We start from the raw sequence: 22,228 nt of genomic DNA, 5'->3' as shown, positions 1-22,228 counted from the left end.
TGGTCCAGGAATCCTCCATGTTCTCAAGATTAGACACTAGCCAGGATAGAATGAGCTAATTCTTGTTCAGCTACTTAAAAAAGAAGCTAAAGCAGATGGTGCCCTCTGTTGGTTTAAAAACAGGACATTGTGATATATTTGCGTGTCATTGATTGAAACTCATCATAGTTGTACTGATTTTTAAATTTAATCCTTAGTCATAGTGATTTACTCAGCAGAGTCAAAATGTTAGAAAAAGAGTAGCTCAGCATCGAGCAGCCCAGTGGATTTGTCAGAGAGCCTTTTTCACTGTTTTGTAGTTAAAAAAAGAAAAACTCCAGTATTGACTGAGCCAAAGGTCAGTGTTTTTTCATCACAGGACTGCACTAGAAATGAGGATGCTTTTTCACAATCACATGAAAAAGTGAGGTATGTTCTGTTAATTCTTACTGAATTCAGATAAATTTGGCCATACATTTTACCAGGATTTTATCTTGTCTTTCCTAGAGAATGAAATCATGGCTCACAATGCCAGTGATGTTCTGTTCTTTTTGAAATTCTGTTTGATTATCCAGGTGTCAGAGGGCTCTGATAGGTTGGCACAACCCCATCTATTGGTCAGTGACCCCTCTGCCCTTCTCGTCTGTTCCCAGCAGTCAGAGGGAGTATAAAGGCCCTGACAGGGTCTAAAGTCTGTCAGACAGACTCACTGACAGATCTGTCCTGTCTTTGCACTGTTTGTCTTCTCCATTTCCATCTGCTGGATTACAACTGAAACAAAGATTCTCTGCTCATCCAGTAAAATGCTTCGAACAGGTTTAGGCAGGGTGTTCCTGCTGTGTTGTGTCGCAGCATTTGTGTCTGGGGAACTGAGACCGTATTTCATCAGGATAGAGGAGATGTCTTGGAACTACGCCCCGACTGGCATGAACGTGATTCAGAACCGAACCATACAGGAGGATGAGTGAGTACAGTCTTGATTATGAGGGAGTCAGACAGTTTAAAGCTATGGAGTTGATCTAAGATGTAGCAGAACTTCTCTGGTTTAAAGACAAGAAAACAAATTTATCCCTCTTGTCTCCATTACAGTATTGACAATTGATCCCAACCTCTATTCCATTACTAGACAAACTGACTTACTTACAGGTACTTCATATCACAATCTTGTAATCAGGGCTTAGCCAGTTAAATGATGAAAAATCAAATTCCTTTGTTGATGGCACCAGTATCACTAGTCAGTCAAAGTAATTCTTAATATCTTTTATTAGGTCAGGCCAACAATCCTGGCCAGATACTCTGTCTAAACTGTAATGCAGCTACCCGCCACTAATAGTCACTGTAGCTCTAGTGAATGCCTAGCACTATGCTGCTTTAATACTCTTAAAACCGGATGTTATCAATGGTTTAACACTAGTCTGATCTAGAGAAGGGGATAAAGTTGTACGTGAGCTGTGACAGGTTGTACTCACATTTCACCAAAGAGTGTCAACATTCAGCACAGGAATGTGAACCTTAACCAGCAAGGAGGATTAAAGTCTGCCAGAGCTATGTCTGCTAATATTAGCCACACTCTCGAACTAACTTCACGTTTTTTTTCCTGCTTGACACTGTAATCCTGTCTTAAGAGTCCTCAATTTAATTGTTTTCAGGGTGTTTACTGTACTTTTGACATGTACACTAAATGCAATTAAAATTTCCCCCTATTCAGATTTAAAATAATTTATAAGGCAAAAATCCCTACTTTCAAATAGATTCATAGGTGTCCTCGGCTTTTTTAAAGTGGGTTCACTTGTTCAGTTTATCCAAATCAGTGTATTTTCCCCTCAAGGGTTGTAACTCCTTCAGAGTGTCTTAGTGGCCTCTCTTACTAGTCTCCTTCTTGCACGGTCACTCAGTTTGTGAGGACGGCCTGGTCTAGGCAGATTTACACACGTGCCATACTCCCTCCATTTCTTGATGATGGATTTAACTGAACTCTGGGGGATGCTCAGTACCTTGGAATTTTTTGATATACATCCCCTGACTTATACTTTTCACTGACCTTTTCTCTGAGTTGTTTGGAGTGTTCTTTTGTCTTCATGGTGTAACGGTAGCCAGAAAAACTGATTAACCAGTGACTAGACCTTCCAAACATGGTTGTCTTTATTTTACAATCACTGCACTCAGGTGGTCCACATTTCACTTACTGTGAAACTACTAGCACCAATGAGCTGGATCTCTATTGAATTAGTTCAGTCATTTTAAGGGATGAATATTTATGCAGTCACTTATTTTACTTACATATTTTTATTTAATTGACATTATAGAAAATATGTTTTCACTTTGACGTTAAAGAGTTTTTTTTGTCAAAAAGTCAAAATAAATTAACCATGATTGATTTATAAACTCAGTTGAACATCCAAGGTGGTGAATACTTTATATAGGGACTGTATACAGTAATGTATAACTATATTTCAATAGATTATCATTACTCAGATTTTCATTATTTTTAAGCAAGACAAATTCTTATCAATCATATACACTCACTTGACTATAACAGGCAATTAAATGTGAAGACATAGCATTTTAGCTTGTTGCAGCCAGTTCTCTAACCTAGCATATTGTCTGGTCCAAAATACTAGAGGGAGTTTCGTACGCATTCTGGACATGACTGAGATTCTCAAAGGAATGAATGGACCTCTGGTTCACTCACCTCCACACGTACATCAGTGGTGCAACCAGGTGTAAAGGCCTTTAGCTTCAGGTTCTGCTCTCTAACAACAGACGTTTAAACATACCATGGCAGGAAAAGTTTACATAAAATATGGCAATTGCTTTCATTGATAAAAATAACACGTTTTTTCACAGGCCAAGAAGTGTCACTCTCACTCTTCTGAATCTTCCCCTGTAGAGAAGCCTCCGTCTTTCTAAAGCGAGGGCCCCAGCGGATCGGACCCACTTATAAGAAAGCTGTGTATAAGCAGTACACCGACGGCAGCCACAGGACGGAGGTGACGAAGCCCGAATGGCTGGGTTACCTGGGACCTCTGTTGATGGCTGAGGAGGGAGACACTCTGATCATCCACCTGAGGAACGCAGCATCTCGACCTTTCAGCATCCACCCGCATGGTCTGAACTACAGCAAGGGCTCTGAGGGTGAGGGATTCAAACTACGACTGACAGCTAACGTAACACTGTCCACGCAGTAGTCAAATTATAAATGCAATAGGAGACTTTACAGATATATAATAAAACACTACGTACTGATAGATCTGAGTCTTTAACATGGATCTTAGATAAAACAGGCTCAGCTGGTAGTGCCTGGCTAGCTTTAATTGGGGCTACACATGAGGTTTTCCAGAGGAAGAGTCTTCTGTGAATTGGTGTAAACAAACAAGCATCTACTGTCATTTTCAGGGCTCCTTTTTAAGGAAAAGAACCAAAATCATAGGTTTCACAACTGAAATCACACTTACTGAAAAACTGCACAACAACCTCCCGACAAAGGCCAGAGATAATGATGTAAAAGAGCAATAAGGATAAAAAAGAACAGAATGAAAAAATAAATTCACATAAAAAGAATAGTCTCTGTTGGCATAAGATAACAGAACCACTGATAGGCTACGTAGCTAAGCCAGCTACCTCACCAGTGGAGTCATACAGTCGGCCTAGCAAAGCCAGACAGTTTTTCTCATCTTGAAAAATTAGCAAAGCAGTCCTGTGCAGAGTTGAGGTTTGGAAAGTTACTGGAATTGGTGGGTCTTTAAATTTTTGTTGTGTGAATGACTTTGTAAAGAAATTGTGAGCTGGCGAAATCACATATTTTTCAACGCTAAAACTTGGTCTTTTATAAAAATGTGGATTGAGTTAAAAACTGGGTAGAGAGAGTAGGGAAAAACATGGAGAAGGAGATTTGGACCCAAGCAGACCATTTTATCAACAACAGACTCTGTACATGGGGACAGAGTAGACATAACCAGGAGGCTACCAGCATCACAAAATCAAAATGGTCTGAAAATTAGTTTTCATGGAGACCCAAAAGGGAGACTAAGTGTTTTCTTTGACTTTTATCAATGTACCAGTTCAACTTCCACCAATTTTTTGAAAATATGAAAAAACTAACAATTCTCCTCTTACAAATTAGTATTGATAGCTTCTACACATCTAGTTACTTTGCCCAGACGATGCCGGTCCCGCCTAACCTTACAAAGCAGATGGATACGCCCGTTTCCTTGTTTTTCACTGGCAAATCCATCTTGCAAAGCTCCCATCTGAACCGTTTGGGCCCGGTTAGAAAGTGACAGGACCAATCAGCTACGAGGGGCAGTACTTTCAGGGCAGCAGAGTCATGACATCAACAAGCAGCAGCAAGAGCAGCAAGAGCTGGTGCAGTTACGGAGGAAGAGATTAGCGTGGATGCTGCTAAAGTGCCAGTTTTATCAGAACTTGACAACATTTTTTCATTGAAAGAAGAACAAAGAACAGCAGTGAGTTGTTTTCGTTTCAAAAACAACAAAAGTCGAGTACTGACATGTCTATAATCACCTGTTTTGCGTTATTCCTCAGTAGCTGCACACGCGCAGCTTGCTAGCTGCTACGTCACCTGCTTTGTTGCTCTGATTGGCCTCAGCCTTTTCTCAAACGTTTCCTATAGAAGCTTTCCCAGATGGATGCGTGTAACAAATCCATCTGGCGTGTCAGGTAAGTCCCGCCCCTTTCTGGGTGAAAATGTTCTTCAAAATGAACAGCAGGAAATAAGAAAGTTTGGGGCATTTAAGAGCTTGCCATATGAAAACGGTATGCTTTAGTGGCTTTGCAGAGTCCAAATCCAAAAGTTAGTGCGCTATGAAAAAAGACATTTCAGAGTAGGGGGTTGGCATCTTAGAATTATAAAAAACAAAGTTGCAGGTATATACGAGTCTGTTCAGACTCTATCAGTCAAACTGGACAAACTACCTCATCCTGTATGTATGCATCTGTTTATAGGCAAGCAGACTGTTATTAGTGATCACTGGCTAAAAATCAGTAGAAACACATTAATGGTCCGACATTTGACCACTATAATCCTCTCTAGTTTTGCTCCAAAGACTCAGAACTCTTCTTTTACTCTTCTTCCTGTTCAGAATAAAAAACCATGATAAATCATGGCTTTTTGGTTATTTCATGCTAAAGATGCAACACAATAGTGTTTTATTGCTTTCCCAATCTGCTGCCATCCAAACACAGAGTTTGCTTTCACCCAAATTGGGGGGGGTGCTCTCTGGAGAGCCTGAAGTGATGTTGCACTGTTTCTATCAATATCTTTGTTTGTATCTTTCCCTTCAGGAGCCCTGTACCCAGATGGCACTGGTCCTGAACTCAAGACTGATGACTCAGTGGCTCCTGGTGCAACAAAAATCTATCAGTGGACCCTCCCAGAGACCCACAGCCCATTATCTAATGACGGCAACTGCATGACCAGATTCTACCACTCCCACATTAATACACCAAGAGACATCAACTCAGGACTGATAGGACCACTCATTGTCTGTAAAAGAGGTAACACATTTTTTTTTGTTTCAGCTCAACTACCTGCTTCAGTATTATGTTCAAACTTCTACTATTCATAATGATTTCTCCTGCTCTGTATTTCAGATTAAAAAGAAAACCTTTTACTTAATGTTTTTGTAGAAATTCGATTCATACCCTCTCCTCCTCTCCGTAGGAACTCTGGACTTGTATGGAGATCACTCAGGAGACTATTTGTATACTCTGCTCTTCATGGTGTCAGACGAGAACTTCAGCTGGTACCTGGATGAGAATATCAGGACGTACATCACACACCCCGCTAGAGGACTGAAGGATGACGAGGATTTCATTGAGAGCAACAAAATGCACGGTGAGAGGAAGAATATGCATCCAGCTCTACAAACCCATCATATAAATACAGATAAACCCCTCTAACTCTGGGTGTGGATTGCAGGTATAAATGGCTATCTGTATGGTAACCTACCGGGGCTCAGCATGTGCCAAGGCAACAGGATCTACTGGCATATGTTTGGCTTAGGCAATGAGGTAAATACCATAATATTTCTGCCACAGTCGGTGATATTGTATCTGATAACACTGTGACTAATAATATGCAATGCACCTTATATAGTACAGAGGTTAAAAAATGTTCATATTTTATTTGTGCTCTGATTTTTATCACCCTAAAATCTAGTCAGTGTTGATTACAAGCATCAAGTCCAGAATGAGTCTAAATTTCACTTGTGTACTACAGGTGGACATGCATTCAGTTCATTTCCACGGCCAGATCCTGACCACTCAGAACCATCACACAGACACCATAAGCCTCTTCCCCGGCTCCAGCGCTAAGGCTGAGATGGTTGCTGACAACATCGGACACTGGCTGCTGACGTGTACGGTCAATGACCATCTGATGGGTGAGCTTACGCACCTTAACTCTTTATATAGAGCTAGTCATTTAACAAAGATACTGAATGGGATGTTGAAATGTTTTCCAGCTGGTATGCAGGCTATATTTGAGATCAAGAAGTGCTTCCCTGCCGTCCACAAGCCCCGACCACACGGAGAGCTCAGACAGTACTTTATCGCTGCTGAAGAGGATGTTTGGGACTACGCTCCTACCATTCCTTCAGAGGGGTCTGTTACTGATTAAATACACATTATCACTGAATTATCCCTGCCTTGTGGTTTTGTTTGTGTGAGATAGAAATGTTCAACTGTGTTCTTGTTCATGTAGGGAAGCTGACATGTATGTCACCAGAGGACGAAACCGTATTGGGAGTCGCTATAAGAAGGCTCGCTACGTGGAGTACACTGACAACACCTTCACTACAAAGATGCTACGCAGCCCTGAGGAGCAACACCTAGGAATTCTGGGTAATCCATGCTGGACTTGAGATGGTTACTTTTTAAGAGTTGGAAAATGGGAGGAAATATTCACTTCCTATAATCAAGTAAAATAACCAGTATCACTTAAAAAATAATCCGATATGTCAGTAAAATAATCTGATAATTCAGTCTTTTATTTATGCAAATAAGTTAAAGTATGCAGGTATAATAAAACTAATGAAGGAACTAAAAATTATTGACTCTCCTCAGGCTTCACCCAGATTTAGAATTTATGATGGCACAAATGTTTGAAGTCCGGTGGCAAGATCTTGTGCCGTAACAAAATATCTTCAAATAGAATAATATGAACTTGAACATTTTAAATAAATTTCCCATCCTCTTTTCTCCATGTGTCCAGGTCCTATCCTGCGAGCTGAAGAGAGGGACACTATCAGGGTAGTTTTTAAGAACAAAGCCACCAGACCTTACACCATACAGCCACATGGTGTTCAGTACAACATTGAACAAGATGGGACACTCTACCACAACGAACTGGAAGGTTAATACAAGCATGAGCTGCACACTGAAACTGTTATTTTATATACAAATGAAAAGCTTCATCCTCGGTAATGCCTCCATATTTTCTCCCCTACCTCTCTCCCCCCAGAGTCGTACACAGACAAGAAACTGCGAGAGCTAAACAGGCGACCAAGTGAGCTAAACCTCAGTAACACTGCCATTCTAGCATTTACAGAATTTTTCATCATACTATTATTTCATTTCTATGATTTAAATGTATGTTTTTAGGAGTGGTGACCCCTCCTCCAGCTGCTCTGGTTCGACCTGGAACAATGCACACCTATGAGTGGACGGTACCCATCGGAGCAGGTCCGACTCAGGGAGAGGCTGACTGTCTGACTTATCTGTACTACTCTGGAGTGGATCCTGTCAAAGACACCAACTCTGGACTGGCCGGGCCGCTCCTCATCTGTCGACCTGGTTCACTCAGACGTGGAGTCCAGGTGAAATTAAGGCCTTTTATTTAAAATAGTTATCGATCTTTAACAATCCTGCTAGATCTAATATTTTCAGTCCTGAATTATGAGATATCAACAACTTCTTTTCTTCCTCCTTTTCTTTTTTTTTTTTTTTTTTAACGTAGAGAAACTATGAGAAGGAGTTCCACCTCATGGCTACGGTGTTTGATGAGAACCTCAGCTGGTACCTGGATGACAACATCAGGACCTTCACCACTGCTCCCAACACCGTCAACAAGGAGGAGGATGGGTTCCTAGAGAGCAACAAGATGCATGGTGAGAAGGAGACATAGATAAAACATGCACCATAAGGAGGCTCAGACAGAGTCTCATCAAAGTCACTTGATCAAAACTCTTCATCCAGAGAACACTTTTACCTGAGTCATTTAAGGTAGTAACTGTGTTTTGTTTCTTTTAGCCATCAACGGTTTTGTGTACAGGAACCTCCCAGGACTGACCATGTGTAAGGCAGATAGAGTAACGTGGCACCTGTCGGGGCTGGGTTCAGAGACAGACATCGTCAGCCTTTACTTTCAGGGAAACCGCTTCATCTACCGCCAGAACAGACGGGACACCATCAGCGTCTTCCCTCACATCTCACGCACAGTCACTATGGAGCCTGACAGCATGGGTATGTATGCAGCTCTGTAGGACCTCTGATAAGTAACCCTCAATGATACTGATACAGTCTGGAAAAGAGTTCAACCTGAGGGTTCATCATATTTATTGAGTCTGATAAACCACTCAGGCTCATACTTATCATGGGAAATAAAACCACAAAAGTGTCCGTCTGCCCACAGATGAGACCCAGTGAGGAACTTTTGGTTTGTGTTGATTTTGGAGACCCATTTGGACAAAGAGTTCCTCTTATCTCCTCGTTGATCCTGTCCTTTGCATGATTTCTTGTCCAAACTGAATGTGGAAAAAAACATCTTTCCCATGGCAAAAGTAAACAAAAGGCTTTTGTTATTTTAAAACTGGCATGCAATGAATCACTTTTTCTGACATCTTCACAGGTGCAGGGGGTTTCAGGCATCAGAAATAAACACTGAAATAATCAATCTTGCAACTGGACATGTGTTCCTTTGCAGGCCATAAAGTATTTACCAGCTTTGACTTCAGGCTGTAAATTGGTGCCTCAATCAGAAGTGATCGCAGCTACAAAACAGACTGTGACATGCAAAATCCCCTTCAAGTGTTAAATCCTGCTAAACCGCTCATTTCACTTAACAACAAAAAATAATTACCTACGCATTGAAACATTTGCAAAACAACTACAGTAATGGTATGCAGGCCTGCCCACAGAGTTGGTGCTGACAGTCCCAGAGACTGGGCCCTCCCCATGATTTATTGATAGTGTTAATGTTTGTGTGTTAGATCAGGAGCATTGGTGCTCACAGCCTGGCTTACAGTTACTTTATTTTAGAGCTGAAGTGTGCCAAGCTGGAATTGGGTTCTGATGTTGAAGTTCTTTGTGCCACTCAACCTCTTTTCACCACTTTTTCACCCATTTTTGACGCTTTAATTTGCTGCTTTTCATCAATTTTGCACACTTTTTGCCCATTTTTGACACTTTTACATTTTTTTTCTTCTCATTTTTCCCACATTAAACACATTTTTACCACTTTCAACCCTATTGTGCCACTTTTAACCTCCCCTATTTTTTAAATCACATCCTTGCCCATTTTTGCCACATTACATATCTTTTACCACCTTTTCTGCCCATTATTGCCACTTAAAAATCATTTACTCACTTTGTAAACCTTTGACACTGCTTTTTCTGCACATTTTTGCCTCTGTTTACCCATGTTTCCACTATTAACACTTTTTCACCATAGTTATGTCAGTTTTTGCTGTTTTTATCACATTTCCCTATTTTTACACCCATTTTTACCACTTTATATCCATTCTTGCCACCTTTAACCCATTCACCACCACTTTTGCTACCTATTTTTGCTACTTTTAACCCATATTTTGCTACTTTTTGCCTATTTTTGCCTCAGTTGACCTGGGTTTGCCACTCTGAACCCTCTTTCCCTATTTTTTATACTAATCTTTGCCATTTTTGTTTTGCCCATTTTTAACACTTTAAACACATTTGTACCACCTGTTACCCATTTTCATCACTTCCTCTCCCTGTCTTTGCTATGTTTTGCCTGGTTTTGCATCTCTTAACCAATTTTTGCCACGATCAAACCCTTTTATCTACTTTTTATGCCCAGTTTTGCCAGTTTTAATCACATTTGACTATTTATGCCACTTTTAACTATTTTTTTTACCTCTTTTCACCCATTTTTAACCACTCCTATCCCATTATAATCCTGTTTTAAGGACAAGGGTTTAGAATTTGAAGAAAGCCATATACTACAACATTAAGAATTAATAGAATGGTTATTATTCAGGTAAAAAAAAAATTAATTAAAGCTGCAAGCAGCAATAACGGGCCCCTCGCAACCCGTTGCATGTCGAGGTGTTTTAACGGAGAGCAGATATGTAGCAACCGTTGCATGCCAGCAACAAGGTGCACTGCACCCATGGGTTATGTGAGCTTTGCAACACTCACAGTGTAACAGAAACAGAAGGTGATACCATCATTAGTTTCCAGAGCTTGCCATTATTTTGGCAGTAAAACTAATGGGAAGGAGGCAGGCACCCTGAAAATTTTGAATACAGCTCCAAATTATGAACAAATCACTGTATTGTCATTTTCATAGCTCCTCTTTCTGCTCTGCTTGGCTCAGCCACTGTTTCTCTATCTCTGTTTCCTGCATGCTTGCAGCCTCACTCCCTCTCCCTCGTGTGCACGCTCACTCCACAGGAGAAAAATGTCAGAGTGGCTAAAAGCATTAACTGAATGTTCCAATCATTGGTGATAAAGATCAACCAGAGGAGCAAATAGAGAGCTCAAGATGTGTTCAAGATTGTTTCATCATTTTCGTCAATGCTTTTATATCATTTATATCTCCTCTCAAGTATGAAAATGGTATTCAGCAGCAAAGATTATCATTCATGGAGATGTGCAACTCTAGTATGAAACTGGTCTCCAGCAGCAAAGATTGTGGATCGTAGAGATGTTTTACTCCAGATGTGAAGTCTCAGAGAAAGTACAGCTAGCTTTAGCCTGTGTGTTAGCTCAGTTGGACAGGTAACTGCCCTGGAATCATGAGGTTGTTGGTTCAAATCATCTGTGGATTTTTGAAGCTGCTGGTATAAATTGCTGACTTAGGAGTAAAGAGGACTGTCATAGAGTTGGAAGGTTGTGGGTTTTTTTCTTGGTGCATTTTTAAGTCCAGTCCCCAAAAGCAGAGATCAGATCCTCTGAGAAACATGAACAGGTCTGTGTCTCAGTGGATTAGTGGAAAAACTGACTGACTGTGAATCAGGAGTTCACAGGTTCAAATCTTACCATGGGTTCATCTATTTTAAAAGTCTGAGTCCAAATCTAGACTTCAGGAGACCTGGACAGAAGCTGGCCTTTCAAATCTAACCGATGTCTTTAAGTTTTCAAGATTTGAGTCCAAATAAAGAACGAAAAGCCCCTCTGAGGCTCTGCTACATGTCTAGATCTGTAGCGTAATGGGATAGTGGACTGACTCAGAGTCTGGAGGTTTCCAGGTTCAACTCCCATCTTGGTCTCAGTGAATTTTAAAGCCACATCCTGAACAAAGAGGATAAATGCGCCAGGAGAAGAGATGGTAGTGTGAAAGGTATGGCGGCGGTGGCACAGAGGACTGGACTAGACCAGTTCTGCAGCGGATGTTGGGGTTCAAACCCCACTGTGGCCGGTACCTGGATCAAGGCATGCCTGATGGAGAAGGGGGGACGTGGTGCGGCGCCCCCCTGGGGAGCCGTCAGAGATGTAAGTAGGGGGTTATGCAACAAAAACGCAGACACAGCTGGAGTTTTACAGGATGGAGTCTTTATTTGCATGCATGGCTGATCACTGAGCCCCTCATAGGGACTTCATCTCCTCCGCTGTAGAAACAGGAAATACTTACCACGCAGTCCTCCAGGGTCAGGGTACCAAAGTATCATTTATTTTGAAAGGGAATTTGAACGTACGGAAATCAAGAAAACGGACAACTTCACTCATTTTTCCATTCTGGACAAAAAATGGAAACACGAGTGTAGTTGTCCGTTTTCTTGATTTCCGAACGTTCAAATGCCCTTTCAAAATAAATGATACTTTGGTACCCTGACCCTCCAGGTCCTTCAGGTCCTCTCTGGCCTGCTCCCTCTGCTCATTCAGCAGCCTGCAAACAAAAACCACATGAACTCACATTCCAGATAAATAAACGTACGGATGAGTCCTTTACTCACATGAGTTTCTGTAGCTTGGCGTCCTTCTCCTGCTCTTCAGTCTTCAGTTTGTCGTAGTCTGACATCGGCCTCTCCTGCTCCAGCAGCAGACCCTGGTTCAGAATGAGAGGAGATGCTTGCTAAGCTCTGATTGGGCACTTTTTAATGGCAGAGTAACTGTCTGGAGAAATGTCAACAAATCACATTAAATTATATTCTTTTTTTTTCATCTGGTTTCTGGAAATTTCTCCAAACAGTTATTTGGCTTCAAAATGGTACAAGGCAGAACATTTCTGAAATGATAGAGCTTTACATCAGTGGGTCCCAACCTTTTTTCTTTGGGGTCCCTTTACTCTAAACACTCTAAAGCCCCCAGGACAATCTCTGAAAAATTAAACATCATTTTTAATTGTTTTATTGACTAAATCCCAGCATAACAGGCCTGCATAAACGAGTTCTTCATAAATATCTGCATATGAACTATTCATCATTACAACGGCATTGAGAGCCACCATAAGAATACCAAAAATGAGAAGGTTCAGTCAATTTTTAAGTAAAATCTCAAACATTTTTAATTTAACAAGTCATAAATTTACCAGTAAAAGAAAACTTGACATTTATGTCAACTAAAAGGTAGAATTTTTTGTCATTATAAAATCCAAAAGAGCCGTGGAAACAGAAAATGACAAGAGAAGAAGCTGTTTTCCTTCCATAAGTCCTACAGTTGATCGTCTAATCAGGAGATTTTTCTTAGTAGGATTGATCATTGAGGAAATGATCCAAGAATGATCACATTATCATTATTCCCCAGACTTCTGTTCACTGTTTTCATTTTGGATCCTTGTAAATTCACTAGTTTAGAATGTTCAATTCTGACATTACAAACTTGAACTTTTAAAGTGCATGATGTAATAATTTAGGACCTCTGAACTAGAAAATTCTGAGTTCAGGTTCTTGAAAAAATACGACTTTATCATCTAAAAAATGTACTTTTAAATGTCACCTTTTTTCAAGACGTGTACAGATCCTCTTAATTTTGTTTGACCTTTAAGAGGGCTCTAATACTTCCTCTTACATTTTCAATCATGACTCTAAAAATAAAAGTCCATTATAGGAGCCCCCCGGGGGTGCCCGGACCCCAGGTAGGGATCCTTCACATGACAACAATGTAACAGATGTGTGTAGACTTTTAGAGCCAGTGTAAAGCCAGACTACAGTCGTATGCAGCTAAAGTTCCTGGCTCAGTAAAGAGGAGTGCTACGAGGATTTTACATCCTTCCTCATGAGGATCACACACAGCAGACAGTTGTAATGACTGTCACTACTTTGGTTTGAAAAAACAATAAAAAACAAACTTTAGGATCATTTAAACCAGCATAAAGTGGTTCAATGAGAACCAATAAAATCTGTGGAAATATCCTAGATCTAAAAAACATCAAACATGAATAGGTTTGTTGATTTTTCTACTGCTTCATTCATCTCTGTGGACTTGAAATCAAAATTTTAGACCTGGTTTAGACAGTTTTAGACTAAATTCCTGATCCAGTTCAAGTCTTGTCACAAACAGTTATTAGTCTAAATTAGTAAAACTCAACGTGTGGCTTCATTGTGATAGTTTATGGCTCTTTTATGTCTTCATTTCAAATATTTTTCCCCAGAAAACCTTAAAAAACTTTCACCTCAGGAATGATCCATATCAAGTCAAATGAATCAGTTTGTTTCCACTCTTTATATAGAAGGCTTTAATTGTCAACCTTTATTTTTTCTCTTAGTGTTTTTCATTACCCTTATTTCTAATTCTTCTCTCTTTTTTTCCTTTGTTGACACCTTTAATCCATTTTTGCCTCTTTTAGCCCATTTGTGCCACTTCCTCTTGCCAGTTTTGTAGTTTTTGCCACTTTCATCCTGCTTTTTGCTATTTGCAATTATTTCCCCTTTTTGGCAATTTTTTGGCCACTTTTCACCCAATTTAAGCTGCTTTTTGACATTAAATGACACTTTTTATGTTTTTGTCACTCTTTGCAGCATTTTGACCATTTAGTCACTTTTCACCAATAATTTACCACATTTTTGCCACTTTTTGACTATTTAACTCAATTTTCACCATTTTCATACCACATTTTTGTCGCTTTTACATCTTTTTTTAGCCCATTTTGCCACTTTCAGTCACTTTTCACCATTTTTGCATCTTTTTGCCCATTTTAGTCACTTTTCACTATTTTTACCACATTTTTTGCAGCTTTTTGACCAGTTTACTTACTTTTATCTATTTTTTACTCCATTTTTGCTGCTTTCTGACCATTTTTGTCATCTGTAACTCTTTTTTATGCCGCTTCTCACCCATTTTTTGCCATTTAATTCCAATTTTGCACCTTCTCACCAATATTTTTGCTGCTTTTTGACCTTTTCAGTCACTTCTCACTATTTTTTTAACACATTTTTGCCACTTTTTGACCATTTCAGTCACTTTTTATTAATTTCTACAACATTTTTGCTACTTTCTGACCATTTTTGTCATCTAAAACTCCTTTTTTAATGTCACTTTACGCCTGTTTTTGCTATTTTATTTCAATTTTGCACCTTTTCACAATTTTTTGCTGCTTTTGGTTGTTTTAATCAATATTCATTCATTTTTACAATATGTCTGCATCTTTTTGCCCATTTTAGTCACCATCCACTATTTTTTAACCACATTTTTTCAGCGTTTTGCCATTTTGGTCATTTTTCACTATTTTATACCACATTTTTGCAGCTTTTTGACCATTTTAGTCACTTTTCATTAATTTTTACCACACTTTTGTCGCTTTTTGCCCGTTTTAGTCACTTGTTACTTTTTTTAACCACATTTTTACATCTTCTGACTATTTTTTATCATCCATAATTCCTTTTTTATATCACTTTCCCCCCATTTTTGCTACTTGTCACCTAGTTGTTACCATTTAATGCCTATTTTTTGCCTTTTCACTAATTCTGTTTCTGCTTTTTGGCCATTTTAGTTACTTTTCACTGTTTTTAGCACATTTTTTGCTGCTTTCTGACTATTTTTGTTACCTGTAACTCATTTTTTGACACTTTTCACCTAGTTTTTGCCATTTTAATCCAATTTTGAACCTTTATACCATTTTTTTCTGCTTTTTGACCATTTATGCCGCTTTTAATCCATTTTTGCCACTTTTAAGCACTTTAAATGTGGCTATTGCAAAGGTATTTTTCAAAAATTTGGCTCTTTTGTTGAGCAGTTTTCAGTAACACTGGTCTAAATAATTAGTATACTTATTTTACTGCAGACTTTGATTCAAATATCTCATGCCATGTGTTTCTTCTTATGTCTGTGGTCTCTAACGTCTTTAAAAATGTAGTTGGATTTAAAACAGTCAGACTTACTCTGTGAGCTCGTCCAGCATCCTCTGCTCGTCTTCGATCTGGTCTCTCGGTGGGCTCAGCTGTTTGTGGTGAGCCTCTCTGTGGTTCTCCAGCTGCTCCTCCAGAGTTTTCTGTGCCACACAGACACAAAAACATTCAGCTATTTCACATTTCTGTAACAGAGATTCTCAGTGACATGTTTCCTCCTCACCTTTATGTCCCTGTCCCCATTGTGTCTGCCGATGTCCTCCTTCTCCTTCTCCTCTCCTGACATCTCGTGTTTTTTCTCTGATGAAAAACAAAGCGGAAAATTCCATCAAGTTAGCCTGTTTTCACTTGAGCTAAGATGTTTTAATAGTTAATATAAATGTGCGAACCGGGAGCCTGCAGCTTAGCGAGCTCCTCTGTCAGAGTGTCCTGGCTCTCCTCCAGCTGTCTCTTCTTCTGCTCCATGTTCTGCATGTAGTCTGTCAGAGTCTTGATCTTGGCCTGGTGCTGCACAGACCACACAAAAATATGCTGTTTGTTTGTGCTGCTCACTTCCTGCCAGTGTTATATGTTCCCATTTTTTAAATATCTAATTATTCTGTCGTTGTCTGGCCACACAAACATTTGTGTGTCAGCCATGTTTGTCTGTTGACACCACCAGGAGGAAGGAAAGGTGTGCATCCATGTGTTTCATTGTCAGTCACACTGCCAACTACTGGCCTGGCATGCATACTACAGCAGTTTCAGGCACATTAGTGGATCTGATTGACATTTAAACACCAAACCTTAAAAAAAAAAAAGACAAGGGATTCTGTTCTCAGAGGATAGTTTTTGTGTAAAAATGGCTGTAGTGATAATTATGCTAAATGTGGAGTAGTATGCTGACACAGAGCACTCCTCCTGCTCTGTAGTTGGTCCTGTTTTCTTTGTAACATACCAGTAATATGTGTGAGTCGCACCTGGGGAAGACAAGAAAATCATAATTACTTAGTCTGGTAAATCTTGGTTAAAGGACAGATCCTACTGACACTGGAAATTACACAGACATTAGGCTGTTCCAGTCCAATTCTTTCATTAAATCCATACGTGTTGTAATGTAAGAATAGCAGATACAATTAGGTCCTCGCACCACTTGGTGCTCGGGCCCTAAATATGGTTATCACAGCTTAACTTTATCATGGACTTTGATTTTACTGTCCTCCATGTTTTACTGGGCCCCAGAAAACGTCCCTTTATTGCCCCCTTTTGGGCACCTTGGTACCATGTCTTAGCATGAGTTTTTTTTTTAAATAGACTGTGTAAAATTAATGCAGTTTTTAGCTGATTAGCCTATCTGCAGCCTTTCAACACCACTTAAATGATATTTCTGTTAGCCCAGTTCAGACTAAGACTGAGAGATGATTCCAGGTTTATATTCAGAGTTACTTATTTGCCAGTCAAAGAAATACAAAAACATTTCAGCTAACGGTGGCAAAAGAAAATCTTGTGTGCTCACTAAATCTAATCTTTATATGTGTGTCTCAGGTCAGTTTGAAGTGGTTTCAGCCACAGTGAACCATTATCGAGCTGGTATGAGAGCCAACTACACGGTACAGAAGTGCAGCCTCCTTCAGCGCCAGGGTGAGACCATGCTGCATTCAAAGACGTACTACATCGCTGCCATGGAGATGGACTGGGACTACTCTCCAAACCGCACCTGGGAGGCCGAGATGTTCCGTGGTCAGGAAAGGTACTGTTTTACCTGCACAGGTACAAGGCTTAATCTGAGGTTCACAAAACTGTGACAAAAGACTGCTGAAGATTCAAACCATCCATATAATTAAATGCTAAACTTGGAGGATTTTCCAACACTTCATATGCTTCACTTTACTTTTTTGTGTTTGCGATACATGCACATTTTTCTTGCAAATGGTTGGACACTCTTAAACCTTGATGAAATGATTGTTTAAACAAATACAAAACTCACACAACAGGGCGATCACACACACAAAGCTATCATATTCATTCCCCTGCAAACTTAACATGTCTGTCTTCATTCTTCTGCAGTCCGGCCACTGTTTTCCTGGACCAGCAGGGCGGGTTTATCGGCTCCCGTTACAAGAAGGTGGTCTACCGGCAGTTTACCAACGACAAGTTCACCAAACAGGTGGAAAGAACAGCTGATATGGAACACCTGGGCATTATGGGTAAGACAGCAAAAATCTTCCGTAATAAAGGATCCAGTCCTTTTGTTTTTGTGTTTCCCTGAATGCAAAAGACCATCTGGTCAGAGGTCAAATGGTGCACAATATTAATATATTAATATTGTCATTATCAGCATTAGAATTAGCTCCATTACAGTTGTAGTGGAGTGATATTAATCTCATGCGGGTTCATTTTTCAACAAGTATGCAGTGCAAAAGTTTGGTGAATGTTAGTATGAAAATACAAATACCTGGTTCATAAGCTTTCTCAGCCCTTAAGTGTGCTTGCCATTGTAGCAGCGTTTGCCATTAATTAGGCTAATTACAAGATGGGACACCGACTAAACTGGGCCCAGAATACTCAAGATAATGATAAACTGGCAGTTATACATGTATTACCATGCTCAGCCGTACTTCATACTGAGATTGACTGAACTATGTTGTAGATTGTTTCAAATGCAGCCTGAGACTATCAATTAAAAGCAACAAATGACACTGCATATGAACTTAACATGATTTAAAGCTTCTGCCTGATTGGTCCTGAACACTTCCTCCTCACAGGTCCGATGATCCATGCTGACGTGGGAGACAAGGTGAAGATTGTTTTTAAAAACATGGCGACCAGGCCTTATTCTATCCACGCTCACGGAGTGAAGACAGAAATTCCTGAAGTTTACAACACACCACCAGGTACAGACCCACTGAAAGTGAGATAACAATAGACAGACACTGGAGGTAGAACTTAGCAAAGCTTACATTACAACAGGTATGGTTTTAATGAAAGAATTGGACTGGAACAGCCTAATGTCTGTGTAATTTCCAGTGTCAGTAAGATCTGTCCTTTAACCAAGATTTACCAGACTAAGTAATTATGATTTTCTTGTCTTCCCCAGGTGCGACTCACACATATTATTGGTATGTTACAAAGAAAACAGGACCAACTACAGAGCAGGAGGAGTGCTCTGTGTCAGCATACTACTCCACTACTGATGTAACAAAGGTAAGCACACATGTTAGGAAAATGCATTGTCATACAACAAGTGTACTCAATCTAAATGTAACTATCCAGGCTTTCTGGTACAAACACCATCAGTGAGTTATTTTTTAGCATTTTCCCTCAGGTTCTACGTGTACTTGAGACATTTCAAACACCTTAATGCCCTTTTCCTCATGCTCCCCAGACCTTATTTTATGAATATAATTTAGAGGAGAGAGATATAATAAAGGCTACTCTGGCTGTCCTGCTCTTCTGATACTGTCTGAAAACAATGAAAATGCTTGTTTGTATAATAAATTAGTTGTTGGCACTGAATGCTTATATTCTCTGTTACACAATATGGACAAAAGTATTTAGCCACACCTGTTAGTTATTGAGTTCAGGTGTTTCAATGAAACCCGTTGCCACAGGTGTAAAAATCAAACACTGTGTCATGAAGTCTCTATTTGCAAACATTTGTGATACTGAGTGGGTCGTTCTGAAGAGCTCAAGCGTGGTTTCATCCCTGCTGTATTTTCCACAGTCAACTGTAAGTGATGTTATAAGAAGTGGAAGCGTTTAGGAACAACAGCAACTCAGCCATAAAGGGGAAGACCATGTCAAACCACAGAGAGGGACTTTTGTGCTAAGGCGCACGGTGTGTAAAAGTTGCCAAAGCTCCGCTGAATCCGAACTCGAAGATTTCTGAATTTCCACTGGCATTAATGTAAGCACAAAATCTGTGCAGCAGGAGCTTCAACTCCATATTAAAGTGCATGCGTTTGAATACAACATCATTACAGTCAGTGTTGGTGCAATGGTCAGGTGGCTGAATACTTTTGTCCATAAAGTATGTCTTATGGATTATGTAGCCACAATATTTTTGTTTTTATGTTCTGTGCTGGTCTGACCCCACAGTTGGTTTTGGTCTCAGATTTTTTGTGTTGAAACCATGGGAAATGTTTGGTGAAAAAGATAACAGGAGAAAATACTCTATGTGAACCAAATTTTCTTTTGAGAGTGATCATTTTCCTTATAAAACCTAATCCATCCTGATCTAAATCCAAGTCTACATCCATAATCAGATGATTAAAGTGATAGGACTGGGTGTTAATCCTTAAAGGAAGGAGTGTGTAACACACGTGATCATCTGCCTTTCAGGACCTGTACAGCGGTCTGATTGGTCCATTGGTGATCTGTCGCCGTAGCTGGGCCAGGTGAGTGTTTCTCTGCCTGAACAAAACTTCTACAACTAGTCCATGTTAAAGCAACTGTTGAATTCTGTTATTTGTAGGTCCTCTATCAGTGGTGAATGTTTGTAATATACTGCTCTGAATCACATAGCAGACATAGTAAAGTGCTCACGTAGAGTTTTATTAACCGTGCTTCCAGGTCTTTAGGCATGAAGAAAGAAGTTGAAGAGTTTGCTCTGCTTTTCCTGGTTTTTGATGAGAATGAAAGCTGGTGAGTAAAATATTACCTACAACATAACTATAACTTGATTTTGGTTCCTTCCTTTCAGGAGACTAAATTTTCATGGCAAGGCAGTATTATTGAGAAAGTACATCTCAGGAACAAGCCGACTCAAAGAGCTTCATACAAGACATCAAAATATAAAGAGATAAAGGGAACAAGCAACACATTCGAAAAAAAAAAGCATTTAAGAGTTACTGAAACAGCCAACAAAACCCCTAAATTGGATGGAAAAAGAAGGAATAAGAAAAAAATCTCATGCATTCACCTATTTTACATTACATAATTGACATTACTTTGTAGAAATCCATTTTAACTTTAACATAAAAGAGGTTTTTTTGTATTTCTTTTTTTGTTGAAAGCCAAATTATATGGACCACAATTGATTTATAAGATAATTTACAGGGTAAAACAAGAATAGTCTTTTACAGACAACTGAGACTGAAAATGATGCTGCCACTAAAATACAATGGGATTGAAAATACTTTATTAAAACATGACATTTTTATGCATTACACTTGGACCATGCTGCCTAGGCACATCTCAGAAAGTGGTCTTAGATTTAGTTGGTCTGTATTCATTCAGTCACATTATATACTGTCTGCATCAGTCACTGTCAGAATACACAGTACAGTACTTAATGTGTTTTTTTTTACAACTTGTTGCAGCACAGCCAGGAATATAAAGTGCAGTATTTATAGCCTGCAATATCTGGTGAATTATTACTCTTATTCCTTCAGGTATCTGGATGAAAACATCAGGACCCACATCAGAAACCCTCGAGCAAACCTGAAGGATGATGAAACCTTTATAGAGAGCAACAAGATGCACTGTAAGATCAACAATCACAAAATGAACTGCATCACTTTGACATTTTGTTACTTCATACGAAACTTTTTAATGTGTTTTTGCTCTATGCAGCCATTAATGGTTTAATGTACGGAAATTTGAATGGTCTAAACATGGAGGTGGGTGATAAGGTGTACTGGTACCTGATGGGGATGGGCAACGATGTGGACATACACACTGTACACTGGCATGGACACATGGTGGAATATAAGGTAGATAAACATATAAAACCTTTACTTTTGCACATTTTACAACATATTTAAACTCAGAACCAAAACACCAAACCCTCCTTCTCTGCAGCTGGGTGGAGGTCCTCGTCGAGCTGATGTGTACGAGCTGTTTCCAGCCACCTTTCAGGTAAAACCTTCAAAACTTGGAAATGATTCAAAATTCATTGGCTGAATCATATAGAAAGACAAATGAGAGGAATCATGTCCTTTGGAGTTGTTGTATTTGATTTGGTTTACTTTTAGTACATTTTATAAATTTAAAACAAGAAAGTTGAAAGTAAGAGGCTGTTTCTTACCGTTCTGAGTAGTTTTAGGCCCACAAAATGGACCTTACTCAACTGGAATATTACTGAAAAAAGGTTATTTCTCCATAGGTTGACAAAAATGAATATGACTTTTATTAAACCTTAATAATATGGTGTTTAATTTCTCCCTGTCCAGACTGTAAAGATGCGTCCTCAGTATCCTGGTACCTGGCTGCTCCACTGTCACGTCACTGACCACATCAAAGGCGGCATGGAGGGGATGTACACGGTCAATTTAAAAAGTAAGGAAACTCACCAGAGTGTAGGATAATTCTGATTTAGAGATATAACAATCGAGGGTTAGTGTTAGTGGGTGATTTGCAAGAAATAATGTTTATTTTTCTCTGAACAGAAAAGAAGACGAGGCCCATTGGCTGAACAGTCGAGGAAAACAAATCCAAAGAGAGTCCAGCTGATATCTACTCTCAGCAAATGATCATTCACACTCTTCACTCTTGTTTCATATTAAAATATTTGTAATTGTCTGACTGCTTTGATATTTTACAACTAATAGAGAAAAACTGTAAGAGAATCATAAGAAAGAAACAGAGAAACAAAACAGTAAAGGTTTGGTTTTAAGGCCTTCATGTAGCTGTTGTGTGTGAGTGTAAAGCAACAGTCAGCCAGCAGGGGGCACCACAGCATGGCATGAAGTAGTCACTACTTGACTGGTTATAATCAGAGAGATTTTTTTTCTTCACCTCATTTCTCATCTGAATCCTTAAATAAA

At 39.5% G+C, this 22,228-nt stretch overlaps 1 protein-coding gene across 1 annotated transcript; it reads left to right on the top strand.

The window, feature by feature from the left end:
- Window positions 1-666: 666 nt before the first annotated feature.
- Window positions 667-21,983, top strand: LOC121511793 (ceruloplasmin). Its single transcript, XM_041790590.1, has 24 exons — window positions 667-943; window positions 2,870-3,114; window positions 5,284-5,496; window positions 5,663-5,836; window positions 5,921-6,012; window positions 6,221-6,383; window positions 6,465-6,603; window positions 6,704-6,843; window positions 7,214-7,354; window positions 7,463-7,507; window positions 7,603-7,817; window positions 7,958-8,108; window positions 8,251-8,463; window positions 17,007-17,211; window positions 17,529-17,668; window positions 18,227-18,355; window positions 18,559-18,665; window positions 19,803-19,858; window positions 20,034-20,105; window positions 20,855-20,946; window positions 21,036-21,175; window positions 21,264-21,320; window positions 21,635-21,740; window positions 21,851-21,983. Exons 1-24 carry the CDS (start codon window positions 783-785, stop codon window positions 21,874-21,876), a joined length of 3,222 nt encoding a protein of 1,073 aa, XP_041646524.1. The 5' UTR covers window positions 667-782; the 3' UTR covers window positions 21,877-21,983.
- The last annotated feature ends 245 nt before the right edge of the window (window positions 21,984-22,228 follow it).

This window comes from Cheilinus undulatus, linkage group 7 (genome assembly GCF_018320785.1).
Source record: "Cheilinus undulatus linkage group 7, ASM1832078v1, whole genome shotgun sequence".
Taxonomy (NCBI): Eukaryota; Metazoa; Chordata; class Actinopteri; order Labriformes; family Labridae; genus Cheilinus; species Cheilinus undulatus.
Note: the sequence above shows the minus strand (reverse complement) of the source record. Positions and strands in the feature narration are given on the sequence as shown.

Excerpts from the sequence above, each read along its gene's own strand:
- LOC121511793 (XM_041790590.1), top strand. The coding sequence starts at position 783 with ATGCTTCGAACAGGTTTAGGCAGGGTGTTCCTGCTGTGTTGTGTCGCA. Across the intron at positions 17,212-17,528 it reads ATGTTCCGTGGTCAGGAAAG|TCCGGCCACTGTTTTCCTGG; the intron begins GTACTGTTTTAC and ends ATTCTTCTGCAG. Across the intron at positions 21,176-21,263 it reads GACACATGGTGGAATATAAG|CTGGGTGGAGGTCCTCGTCG; the intron begins GTAGATAAACAT and ends CCTTCTCTGCAG.